At 45.0% G+C, this 13,867-nt stretch overlaps 1 protein-coding gene across 2 annotated transcripts in view; it reads right to left on the bottom strand.

Moving 5' to 3' along the window:
* FAT3 (FAT atypical cadherin 3) overlaps positions 1–13,867 on the bottom strand; it is a 652,787-nt gene that overhangs the window by 11,653 nt on the left and 627,267 nt on the right. For both annotated transcript variants that reach the window (XM_082683341.1, XM_082683340.1), the window contains 2 exons: positions 3,839–3,992; positions 1,315–1,970 (listed from right to left, as the gene is read on the bottom strand). In XM_082683341.1, coding sequence (XP_082539467.1) covers positions 1,315–1,970; positions 3,839–3,992 — 810 coding nt within the window. The remainder of the gene's footprint in view (positions 1–1,314; positions 1,971–3,838; positions 3,993–13,867) is intronic.

A 13,867-nucleotide genomic window follows, 5' to 3' on the forward strand; every position in this document is an offset into this window, starting at 1 on the left:
ATAGGCTCTCCACTTGAAAACAGTGTTCCCCGACCCTCTATCCCAACATGTATCATAGTACTAAAACCCCAGCCTTTGGAAACTCCTGCTACAAGGGCAAATCTGCTGCTGAAATATAAAGCCATAATGGCCTGATGAAAAGCCACAGGTTACAATAGAGCTTGCCTTAGCTTCATCCTCACCGTGTTAGGACAGGGAAATCAAGCACCATTGCCCAATTAGATGTTCATTAGCTGTTCATGGAAGATAGCTAACTAGTCTCTGCTTTCGCTCCTCTTTGGTCCTTTTTAGTCTGTTCTCCATGGGTCAGTCAGGGCCATCTTTCAAAAATGTAAATTGGATCATGCTGCTTCCCTGCTTAAAAACCTGCACTCATGTTGCCATTAAAATGCATTCACTTTCCGGGCACGTGGGTGGCTCAGTGGGTTAAAGCCTCTGCCTTCGGCTCAGGTCATGATCCCAGGGTCCTGGGATGGAGCCCCACATTGGGCTCTCTGCTCAGCAGGGAGCTGCTTCCCCCCCTCTCTCTGCCTACTGTCTGTCAAATAAATAAATAAAATCTTAAAAAAAAAAATTGCATTCACTTTCTCTTCTTGCTCACCAATCTCTAACTACCTCGACCTCCTTTCTGTTCTTCAGCATGTCAAGGCCTTTCCCACCACAGAGCCTTTGCACCTATGGCTCTCGGGCTAGAATATTGCCCCATGAGGCCTGAAGGAGAGGGAAGTACCACTATCTGGACTGGACTTTTCCTACCTTGAGGTTCACCCTCTTATTTCAAGGATGCTGCATTCCAGCCAAACAGAATAGCTGGTCTTCCAGTTGTGTGGGTCCCTCTGCCTTTCCCCAGACCTTTAATCCATCATGGTCCAACTCAGATTTCTCTCTGCTAATCTCAAGTCTTCACCTTAAGTCTAGAAATACTCTCCTCTTCTGACCTTCTGGAACACGCTTTCTGTATTTCACTTCTGTCGCCACACTGCTTGCATTACCCCCAATGGTATGCTAGTGTGAGTATAGCATGGGTTTTTAGAGCTGGCGGCTTGGGACTGGCCCGTTCTGCTGCCTCTTCCTAGCTCTGTGGCCTGGGACACCTGATGCATGCTCCCGGAGTCTCATTTTCCCCATCTGTCAAAGAGGGATAAGAACCAGAGCGATTTTTCTGGACACTCAGTGCCAGAACGTGTCACAGGGAGTGCCCTGCCCAGGCGGGTTCTCTCTCCTTTCCCTGATTTCCTTCCCCAGTGCCAGGCACACCACAGCTCCCCAGCGACACTAAAGGCACAAGCAGACGCACGAGGGCCTCCTACTCACTGTCGGTTCCTGCGTCCCAGCCATTCTTCCGGATAGAATCGCAGTCCGAGCGGCAGGGCGACACGGCAGGCAGGTTGGGGGCCACGCTGCACACTACTACACCACGCCTGGCCGTCAGGATGCGCGGGGACTCCGGGTGGAACGTGGTCATCTCCTGGTGCTCGCCCCCCAGCCCGTCCACGATCTTATCCAGGTTGCTCCTGGAGTCGCTCTGGAAGCACGGCGTGTAGGCCATGGGGCGCACGGGCACCTGCGGGGGCCCCACCTCCTGGTAGACGTTGCGGCCGTCCCCGCTGCCGCGCAGGTTCCGGAACGGGATGCCGTTGCTCTTGTTGAGCAGGGCGGCCGTGGCGGGGTCCTGCACCAGCGTGATGTTGTTGCGCGAGTAGTTCTTGCGGAAGACCTTCTTGCGGAAGACGATGAAGAGGATGACCAGGATGAAGATGACGAAGAGGACCACGGCGATGCCGATGAGCTCCTCCTTGCCCACGTACGAGTGGCCGGCCTGGATGTTGGGCACGACCACGGGCCGCAGCCCGCAGTACTGGCCCACGTAGCCTGGCGTGCAGTTGCACACGAAGGAGCCGAACACGTTGACGCAGGAGCCCCCGTTCTCACACTCCTCCCGCTCGCACTCGTTGACGTCCTCCTCGCACCTTCGGGACAAAACACAAAACGCCTCTCAGACGGCGGGCCACGCAGCGCGGTTCACCGCGGCCGTCTTTACAAGGAAGTCCAGCGCCCCAAAGTCACGTGAAGCGAGACAAAGATAGAGTGATGGTGTGCGTGTGTGCGTGTGTCTGTTGGCGAGGGAGGGAGGTGGTGGGCACCTCGGCAGGTGGCCCGAGTTGTCGTGGTGAGTGAAGGTACTTCTCCCAACCAACCGGATCTCTCCCAGATAGTCCGATTCCCCTCCAGAAGGGAGTAGGGCAAAGACGTCGGAAGGGAAGAGGAGAAAGAACAGATGCTGTTGGAGAGGGACTGGTCTCCGAATCCTCGGGGCCGATGCACTTCAGGATTTACATTTTTGTAATTTGGGAAACGCCATGCAGTACATGTCTTTCCCGTTCTGTAACACATCCGCCCCACTGCTGGAACTGGTGCTGCCATAGGACCCCAGAATGAAACTGTACCGTGCCTCTATGACAAAATATACGGACATTCACACTAAATCAGAGAAATAAAGACTAGGGATAGTCTTGGAGCAGTTTTGGCCGGTTTTGCCACCAAATTAGTTTGCCACTAACTTACCCTCAATCCTTTTAGTTCTCTGAACTACTAAGATTGAACTGCAGAGGAAAAGCAGTGAACCTGTATAACTTATACAGGCTTTCCCAAGAGGAAGAAATCCTTGGTTCAATAGTTCCGGTAATTTTAGGTCCCTTTGGGAACTGTGTGTGTGTGTATGTGTATAGGGTGCATGACAGAGAAAGTGGACTGGTGGAGGGCTAAAGATCTATATATCCTACAGATTCTGTGCTTACCATAAAGGTTAGTACTAATGCAGATAACCAGAAAAAAATGATTAAATCATTCTAATGAAAAATAATTAAATCAACTTTATTCTTTTTAAAGCAATCCGTGACTCCCATTGAGTATAATTATAAGGCAAACATTTCAGTCCTTTTCTTTGTTAGTTTAATGTTACATGAGAGCATAGACCTCACTCCTTCACTTTTCTCTTCACTTCAGCAATTGCTTCGGTGTGCTCTTTTAAAAGGTGTGATCACTTATATCTTTGATAATCCATCTTTTAAAATGTAGTCAAACGTTCCTAATTTGAACAGATTGAGGCCAGGTCATTTGGAAATTAGAATCACAGAGTATTTAAAAATAAATGCAGCTTTATTACTTTAAATTACATCCAACCATTCAAAGTCCGCTAAGTATTTCCTGGTAAAGTCCTCCGGAGATTTGCTTTAATGAATACATAAGACTGATCTGTAATTAGAATATCACTTGCTTGAGATTACATATATATACTTCTCAAACGATCAAGGATGGTTGGAAGTGGCGTTTTACTAAGAGCTTAAAACATTCTCTTTCCGTTTGGCTCACACTTTAATTTCCCTCATTTCTTGGGGGAGAAAGAGTTTGCAAAGGAAAGGTAGGCTCTAGTTTCTCAGAACGATCATAAAACATTAGGCAGTAGAGTCCAGTTAATGAGTTCTGGGGAAATGGGTGGTATGTCTGCCTCAGAATTATACTGGAAATATAAGAGGTTATAGATGATTTTCTTTCAAAGAACTGTTTTCCTAACTACAGAACACATAGTAATTATGTAAAAATTTGCAAATAGAGACATATAGAGTTAAAAAAGTATAAATCACTAACAACCCCATTACCCAGAGATAATCCCTGTTAACGGTTATATCATTTGTAAGCCCTCTTTTTGTAAAGATATTAACCTTATGCCTGTCCTACTCATGGTAGGTAAGTCTTTTATCCCTTCTAATTGTTTACTGTTTGGCTTTCTTAGCAACAAGAAGCAGAGGAGAGGAAGGCTAGTTACAATCTCACTTACGTGACTCCAGTGAGCCCAGCTTTGCAATTGCAGATGAAAGTGTTCCCTATGGGGTCGCAGGAGCCTCCGTTCTGGCAGGGGTTTGGGAAGCAAGCTGTGATCTCCGACTCACAGTTTCTTCCGGTGAACTGTGAGAGACAGGTACACTGATAGCCTGGAGAAACAGAGGTCCTCATGAGCCATGTACCATTGGCAATGGTCGGAGTGCAGGGATTTGGCCATCACTCCCCTTCCCGACTCCTCCTAAACCAAATCTTCAGCGGGGCCCAGAGTCCAACGATGATTATCGTATTGGTTGTTCTGAACTGGGGACTCATTTGCCACAAAGATGCCAAGTGATGCTTTGGATCCCCCACTAGTCCACAAAAACGCACCTAATTAGGGGCGCCTGGGTGGCTCAGTGGTTTGGGCTGCTGCCTTTGGCTCGGGTCATGATCTCAGGGTCCTGGGATCGAGCCCCGCATTGGGCTCCCTGCTCCGCAGGAAGCCTGCTTCCCTCTCTCTCTCTCTGCCTGCCTCTCTGCCTACTTGTGATCTCCATCTTTCAAATAAATAATAAATAAAATCTTTAAAAAAAAAAAAACGCACCTAATTAACCACAGGGCAAATTAGAGTGAGACTGGTAAGAGACACCCAAGGAACAGACTAGGAAGAGCAGAGGCTAAGATGGGGAGAAGATGCTTTCCCCAGCACGCTCCTTCATAAAAGGCAGGATGCTTCCAGGGATAAGCCCTTTACCCTAGGTACCGTTCTAGCTCCTTTCCTGAACCCCTCTTCCCAACCTCATGCCGCTTCTCTGCTTAGCCAAGAACCGCAATTCCCACCTGGAGAGGAGGTGAGGAAAGGAAGGTAACATGCGGATATCTGTTGACTCAAATGGACCTCAGTTTCACAGATGCACAGGGAAATGGAAGAATCCCAGCCTTCACCCAGCTCCTGTATTGGGTCCCTGATTTTCACATCTTTGTCCACTTTCTCTGTTTCTGCTCATGAACCCATCAGGAGGAAGTGGGGGGGTAGCATCCTTACCACCGGGAACATTAAGTATCAGAGAAGGTAAGAGTCTATGAGGACAGTGGCATTATTTACCTCTCAGAGATGGAAGGGGTGAATAATTAGTGAGGGCTTTCTTTCGCCTACTTTAAAAAAATTTAAATTCCTTTTCCTATGAAAGGTGTAATGCACATAGTAAAAAGTCTGATGGTTCTCTAAGTCCCACTTAGTACAACAGCAGCTCTACATGCCATTGAACAGGAAAGCTAACCTTTGAACAACATGGGTTTGAACTACCTCTGCTCACTTATGCATGAACTTTTTATAGTTCGGTACTGTAAATGTATTTTCTCTTCCCTATGATTTCCTTAATAACGTTTTCTTTTCTCTAGCTTACTCTATTGGGTGAATACAGTATATAATACGTAGAGCATACACGATATGTTTTCATTGGCTGTTATGTCATCAGTAAGTCCTCACGTCAATAGTGGCCTATATTCAGGGGTTAAGTTTTGGGGAGTCAAAAGGTATACAGAGATTTTGGCTGTGCAGGGGATCGGTGTCCCTAACTCTCACGTTCTTCAAGGGCCAGCTGTACTTACTGCTAATTCAGCACCAAACTCTTCACATACTAGTTCTCTCTGGGGGTTGCTGTTTGGCCTGGTGTTCTGTATTTTTATACGCTGGAGAAATCTTTCCTCTGAGGCCTTCTGACTGACAGCCTTTGAGGCTGCTGTCGCTGGGATCGCCCTCTCCGCTCTCCTGGGCTGGATCTAGTGTTTTTGGTATCCCCTATCTACCTAATTTCTTGGCTTCCTCTCTATTTCCTTAGGATCCATCCTACAGTAGCTGAGAAAGGGTTTGCAGGTCAATGTTGTGAGACTGTGCATAGCAGGATATGTCTTTGCTTCACCCTTACCCCTCTTTGGTAGGCTGTGCCCAGAATTCTGAACAATTCCTTCCATGTGGCCTTTGAGAAATCCAAGGCCTTTTGGTCCCTGAAGTTTGTACAGGACCTGGTTTCTTTTCCTCTACAGCAACGTGGAGGATCTACTCTTGGCCCCCAGTTTTCTGAGATTTCACCATGATTTGCTGTAGTCTGGGTTTATTTCAATCAGCCCTGGGCACTCTGGAAATTCTTGTCCTTTAAATTCTTCAGAAAATTTAATTATTTCATTGATGATTTCCATTCCTTTGTTTCCCCTGTTCTGTCTTTATGAAAGTTTCATGATTTGGATCTCAGATCTCCTGGACCTTCCTCTAATTATTTTTCTTATATTACATCTCCGTGGGTTTTTTTTTCTTCCTGTGCTTTCTGAGATTCTCATCGTCTGAAACTTTTACGGAGATTTTCATTTATGTTGTCATTTTCCAGGAGCTCTTTTTTTGTTCACTAAGGTTCTGTGTGTGTGTGTGTGTGTGTGTGTTTAAACAATAGCACAATAGCATCCTGCTCATGTTTTGTGGTTACAATATCTTATCTCTCGAGGATATTAATATTTTTATGAAGTTTTCTCCCTGCATAGTTTTGTCCAGGTTGTTTTTTCTCTGTTTCTTTGCTTTGGTCTCTGCGATGGTGAATTTCATGTGTCAGTGGGACCAGGGTATGGTGTCCAACTGTTGGACAAACACCAGTCCAGGTGATGGTGTGAGAGTATCTGTGGATATGATTAACACTTACAATCAGCTGACTTGAAGCAAAGTAGATTACCCTCCATGATATGGGCTAGACCTTATTCATTCATTTGACTGCTGTAAGAAGGAATTCTGCAGCAACAGAAATTTTGCCTGAGTTTCCAGTCTGCTGGCCTGCCCTGTAATTTCAAATTCAAGACTACAAAATCAATTCTTCCCTGAATTTCCAGCCTCTTGGCCTACCCCATAAATAGGTGATTTGCCAGCCCCACAATTGTATGAGTCAATTCCTTAAAACCCATCTATCTGTCTATCTATCATCTATCTAACCATCCTATTGGTTCTGCTTCTCTGGAGAAGCTTGGTACATTCTTTATCTTCCAAATTAGAGGATTTCCTACGTTGTCCGGCAATCCCTCCTAATCAGCTCAGATCACAGAGTGGGACAGTAGGAAATTAGAAATCTGATGGGAAGCTCTGAGACATGAGTGGGGTTTGTCAACTGTGATACTGTGATACTGTTTCAGTACCACTGGGTTGGTAAATTTCCCCACTTATGACCCTTATCACCTGCCCAGAGGGAGAGTGAAGGTCTGGTTTCTAACATTCGGGGGACTGGATGGTGGGAGAGGAGGGATGGCTATGGGTCTCAGCATCCAATGAACACATGAGATTCACTTCTACCCACCCCAGTTCTGACCAAGTGCAGGGCAGACCCAGGCCCTCCCTGCACCCTGTCTTCTCACCCCTGCAATCCACCATCACCTTCATCACCCTCTGCCAGGGCATGGGGGGGCGTGGTTACCTGGCTGCACAGAGAGAAGGCAGCAATCTAGGGTTCTGACTGCCTCTCAAACAGGCTTTTGACCAATTCTTATTTTAAGCACTTCTCCTCATCTCTTACCTTTCTAGAAGTGACTAATGCCTCCAGTTCCTGAGCCTTTTGGGGATTCAGTTCCCAGCCTCCCTTCTGCTGGTCAACATTTCAGCCTCTTGAAGCTTTACTTCTCTCTCCCTTACCACCCGTCCCTTTGCCTCCCACCTTCACCCTTGGTTGATGCTGTCTCCTTTTCAAGTCCCCTTACTCCTCGGGGCTTCTGGCTTACAAAAATGCTCTTACTCATGTGATGGTGGGATTGTGATGGAGAGCGCCACATTACCTGGAAGTGACCAATGAGACTTTCCTCATTTCTAAGATCTTTTGTAAATGCTATAAATAACCATTCTCACTCTTAGTTGAAGGGTTCCTGGGCTAATCTCTGTTCCCCAGTGACTGAGGTTGAGATTTTATAGATTGATTTTTTAAAGTTGATTGATTGATTGATTGATTTTAGTAATCTCTACACCAAATGGGGGGGCTCGAACTCATGATCTTGGAGATCAAGAGTCACATGGTCTTCCTGCTGAGCCAGCCAGGTGCTCCTATAGATTGATTTCTATAGGCATAACATAGTTAAAAATCTCTAGATTGAAACAGTGTATATGTGCTCATTCATGTGTACTCAACCCACAATACAGAGATCTCTACATTTAGGGGGACCTTATGACTCTCTGGGTGTTCCTACGTTCCGAGAAAGACTTGCCTTTGGGAGGCAGGTGCAGGAGGCAAGAGAGAACTCTACATTTACAAAAGGAGGGGGCCGTGTGGTCCCAGCCTCCCCGGTACCAAGAAGCACAAAGGGCCAGAGATTGAGGCTCCGGGAGAGACATGGTGCTCTTGAATGCAACAACGGTGAAACACCAGGGAACTAACTCTTAAGGAAAGAACATTGTTGATTCAAACTGTGTCCAAAGGCGGTCGGCCTGATGTCTGCGGACAGGCTGCAGGGGTCTGAGGTATGCTTGCTTTAAATTATGCTGACTTGGAATTTTTTTTTTTTTTCAATTTGGGAAGCTGCTCGCCCTAATGGAGTCAAATGGGATTGATGAAAACAGTTAGAACTGGGAAAAAATGTGTCTTTGTGTCACCTGGCTAGTCCTTGGCCAGAAAAGCATGCCATTTAGAGGTAGAGTGACCTGTGAGGATGAATTAGACTCCCTTCTTGACTTAAGGGAGGGATGCCACAACCACAGGAGAGAACTTAAAGGAGCATCAGTGATGAGGTGGGAGTGAAGCCAAAGGGGCAATCTAAGGCAAGGTGGGTTGGGAAGGTAAAACTCCCCCCTCTCCAGCTCCTACAGGCAAGCTTCCTACAATTCCCCAAATAAAGCCTCAGCAGAAGACGTTGGGGGGAAGGGAGGCACAAGGAAGTCCTGTCTGGAAATAAGGGACATTTGAATTACTATCATGGAAACTGGATTCTAACTAAGGTCATGGGTTTGATTTCTTTGATTTGATGTCTCGGTGCCTTGGAAAATCAGAATTTAAAATGAGGCGATACCTCTAGTGCACTATTTTACTCCCACACATTCCCTTCTGCATTTTGTCATTTTCATTATCTTTTGTGGGCTAGCTGGTGTTACTACTGGATGCGGCTGCCAGGTTGACTGATTAACCTATTCACTGACTGAGTGCCTAAGCCACAGGCAGTGGTCGGCTGGCGCCTGCTCACAGTGTTGTGAGAACGGACTGCTAAATGGTTGGGAACTTGGCAGGCCCGTTGTAATACCCTTGGTAGCCTGACATGAGTCACGGTGGGAGTATCTACATTACAGAAATCAAGAAACACTATCAACTGGGGCTTCGATTTCTAGAGAGCTGGTTCCCAGCACACCCTGCAAGAGGGACTAAGGCGGGCCCTGGGGATATAAAGATAAAAATACACCATCTACATACATAAAGGCAGCTACAAGACCACCATGAGAGTAGGCACGGGGTGTGGCAGGAGTACAGAATGGGAGCATTGGATCTAGGCTGGAAAAACCACACCTGACAGAGGGGATCTCTGCTTTACATCTGAAGGTGATGACGTCAATGATGAGGATGGCAGGTGACACTTGTAGGACGTTTATTCTGTGCCAAAAACAGTTCCAAGCACTTCGCATCTACTAACTCATCTAATTTTGAAAAGAAGCCTGTATCGGAGGTGCTGTTTTTCCTCCTATTTTCTAGATGAGGAAATTAGGGTACAGAAAAGTTGATTAACTTGTTCACGATCATGAAGCTGGTGCGAATCTGACTCCACAGTCCCCAAACTATTCAATATCCTCTGAACTTTATTTTTAACAACTGTACTACATTACAGTCTCTTTCTGGATTCTCTGCTTATCCAAAGACAGAAGGAAGCTGTCTGGTATCTGCTTGCACCATCTTAAAACCATGGGGCAAAGGAGGCAGAGACTGGAAAAAAATAATGCTTGTAGAACCTTGAATTTGGAGTTTTTATGTTAACACAGTGAGAGGAGGAAGTGACTGGATCTTATTTTAAAGTGGTCAGATTTTTCTTTCAACGAAAGAAGAGTGAGATCTATTGTGAAAGAGGTTTCTAGATCAAGAGTCACTGTTATTACCAAGTTTTCCTTATGATCTCATTCTCCTGGCCGGGGCCTATTATTAGTAATTTTAGAATATCAATAAGTCTGCCACAATGATACTAAGGGATCTAATGCCATAGTGGTTTAAAATCACTCTGAGTCATTTTATGAAGGACCACAATAACCCTAGGAAGGAAAAATGAAAAGCCCCATTAACATTTCAACTCCATGGGGGCTGGAGAGGTTAGTGGTTCGTTCAAGTACATATAACCAGTAAGTGATTGAGCTTGAGCTTGAATCCAGGCTTTCAGATTCTCAAACATTTCTACAAGATGATATGGGCACCGAAACTCATCAGGAGCGGGAACTTATCACTAGCTAGGAATGAGGAGGGGATTGTACTTAGACCCCACAATGCTCCAGGGAGATAAGGAAGATGGACATCAGACATCCTCTGGGAGCCAAATAATCATTAAATAGTAAGATACTGGCGTCATAAAGTTTCTGCTCTTCCCAAGCATTACCATATGTAGGTCTAAAATACAAATCAAGGGCGGGGAGTGGGGCGCCTAGGTGGCTCAGTTGGTTAAGCATCTGCCTTTGGTTCAAGTCATGATCCTGGAGTCTTGGGATCAAATACCATGTCAGGCTCCTTGCTCAGCAGGGAGTCTGCTCCTTCTTCTCCTTCTGCCCCTCTCCCTGCTTATGTACATGGGCTCATGCTCTTTCTCTCTCAAATAAATAAAATCTTAAAAAAAAAAAAACCCTCCTACATATCAAGGAAATGGAATTTCAAGAACTATCCAGGCATTATTTGACCATAAATAATATTTTAACACTTTGCAAATGTGAAAGAAAAATAAAATGCAGTGGATACTATTAAAAAGAGTAGGGTTTTTTTTTTCAGGGTTAGGGGAAAAGGCCAAATAAGGAAATTATTAGCAAGAACAACAGCTTAGGGGTGCCTAGGTGGCACAGTCGGTTTCAGCTCAGGTTATGATCTCAAGGTCGTAAGATGGAGCCTTGTTTTGGGTTTCCCGCAAATCTGCTTCACATTCTTTCTCCCTCTCCCTCTGTCCCTCCCACTTGGGCTCCCCCTGTCTCTCTAAAATAAATAAATCTTTCAAGAAAATTTAAAAAAGAACAACAGCTTATTATTATTATTATTAAAAAAAACAACAGCACTAGGAAAACGTAAAGAACATTCTGTGCATTAACTCATTTAATTCTTGACAATGACCCTATGTTGTAAGTACTGTTATTACAGTTATTTCAGAAACAAGGGAACTGAGGCTTAAATAAGATGGTTTGCCTGAAGTTACATAGTCAATAAGTGGCAGACACCACTTAAAGCAGTTCAGTTCCCAGGTTCAAAAAATACAAATCATATTCTTAGCATTGGATACATGTTACAAAAAAATAATACTGTTATAGCCTCTCTTGCCCGGAATCCTGGCAGAGTGAGAAGTGTATTTTTAAGCCTTGCCTCAAAGCTGTGCTCTTGTTTACAATCCTCTAGTTACAGCAGATGCAGATGGCTTTGAAATCAGCACCCAGACCAACTTAAAATGCCCCCTCCTTTCCTCGTTCAAAGAAAACTGCAAAACCTATTAAATGCAAAAAATAGAAACGGCTTAAGCAATTACAGAGTGACTAGGGGCTGGGTAAGCAAATAGTCAAGATCATTTCTATCTGACTCCTTTGACTTATTTGTTGTTCTCCAAGCTGATTCATCCAGGTAATGGCCTCAACCCTTAGCCTTGCTCCCTGATCTAGATGACATGATTCCAATCAGGTATGGCTGCCTCGATAAGGTGACATCTGCCTGGTGCACAAAGGTGGACGTAATGACAAATGTGAGCTGGCATTTGGGGTCTGAAGTCAGTATCAACCACTACGTTGCTGGATTGTGGATTTCATCTAGAGACTCCAAGAGCTCACGTGATCTGGGGAGGCAGCCGTAAGGGGTAAGGGAGCTCCTGGGTCCTTTTAAGTTCTGGCTGTTACCCACCAGCCAGATATGTTCACAGCTGAGCTGCCTGGCCTCCAGGAACCTCCCTATTTTTATCTGGTAATTGAATCTCACTAATACCCACTTCACGGAGGATAATAAGGCTTTTGGATTCATCAGCTACAATGTAGCACACACACATTAGGTGCTTTGTTGTTATAATTATTGTAATTACCAGGGATTCTGAAATCAGCTGCGTTTCTGTGTTGCCCATCAACCAAAAGACTGAAAGCCATCGGAGTTTCTTACTCTGACTTTTAGGCTAAATCTTGGGAAATCCTGAAAATTCTGTGTGAATCTCAGTAAGCATGAGAAAACTCATAGTTAATTCAGTGGGCCCATTATGAGATGCTAATCACAAGTGGGGAGGGGTTTGGCTGTAGAACATAGCCTCTGTCATTCCTGTGTTTTACCACACAGGGTGCAGAATTACCTTTGAAAGTGGGACCTGTAACTTTCCCTAGGACAGCTTGCTTACATTTCAACCACTGTATATTGGGCTGAGCTTCTAGCATTTTTCTTTGAGGATCTGGAAACACGTAATGTGTTAAGAACATTAGGCACACAATAAATTCTCATGTCCCAGCATGTTCTTTTGTGTTTGCACACATTCTGACTGCTTTTGGGTTTTGAGAGTTTGGGTGTTTTTTTGTTTTATAGCAGTATCTATATGATTAATGCTGTTACCATGAGGTTTTTTCCGAAGTACTGAAAACAAGGTGCCTCAGGAAAAAAAAAAAAAAAATCCCTATAAGCTGCAAAGCTCAGGCAAAGTGTGTCCACAGTAAGTGCTCCTGGCTGGCTCAGTCAGTAGAGCAAGTGAGACGTGATCTCCAGGTTCTGAGTTGGAGGCCCACTTTGGGTGAAGAAATTGCTTAAAAATAAAAATATTTTTACAAAAAATGATATTCACAATATATCGACTGGGAGTCTGGTTCCTCCCTTCTCTGTCCCACTTCGCTCAGTGGCCAGCAGGCTGAACTCATACAGGAACCCTGTTCAATTCCCTTAAGCCAGTTGGGAGGGGAGGGAGGCCACACAATGGAATTTGTTGGTCCCAGAGACAGCAATGGGATTCCAGAATTTACCAAAAGTTTGAAGGCCTGAGCTTTTCCAGACCCTTAGCAGTTAGGGTTGCAAAATACTCACTAAAACATCACTCAAAGAATCTCGGTCACCTTTGTTGTTGAAAACACTTCTACACCCAACTCCTGGCAACATCCAAGAACTTGCTGTCTTGTGCAACTTACTTAGAGGGAGTAGGTAGACACTCTCACTTTCCTCTTCAGAGGGGAGTTCAGGGGGACCTCAAACTCCTGACCGACTGGGGATCAAATTTCAAGCTTCACACTAAAACAGTGACAATCAAAGCAGGCCGCACACCTAATGTTTACTCCCTGAACATCCAATGTCTGCTCACCTCTCCTGGAAATCACTGACTCACATTCCTGCAAACATAGAGTTTATTGGCATCCTCAAAAGTCACTGGTTTGCAAGCTCAGATGTGCATAGAACTACCTTGGAGACTTGTTAAAAACAGAGATGTCTGAACTCCCCTCCTTTGCAGATTCTGAGATTCCAACTTGTAGGTTTGGGTGTTGTTCCCCACCCCCCCCCCCACCAAACTTTCACTGAGAAATTTTTCTTGGTAGTAAGTTTAGCAATTTGCAACTATGACTCAGTGATCTAGCAGAAGGTTCCTTTGACGTGGGCAGTGAATGAAGGAGGCAAGTAAAGAGATTCTTCTCTTCCCTTAACAATCAAGAGACTCTTCCATAGCAAGGTTTCATTTTAATAAGGTCCTCAGGTGAGGCAGGTGCCTCTCAGAGACTGAGAACCACCATATATGTATATGTGAAAACAAAAAAAGAACTAGTTTTCTTAGGTTTCAGGGCAGTTCAGAAATAGAGAAAGATATCAGCATATCACCTAGAGATCTTGTTAAAATATAAGACTTGGACTCAGTGGGTTTGGGG

Source organism: Mustela nivalis (genome assembly GCF_964662115.1).
Source record: "Mustela nivalis genome assembly, chromosome: 9".
NCBI classification, from domain to species: Eukaryota; Metazoa; Chordata; class Mammalia; order Carnivora; family Mustelidae; genus Mustela; species Mustela nivalis.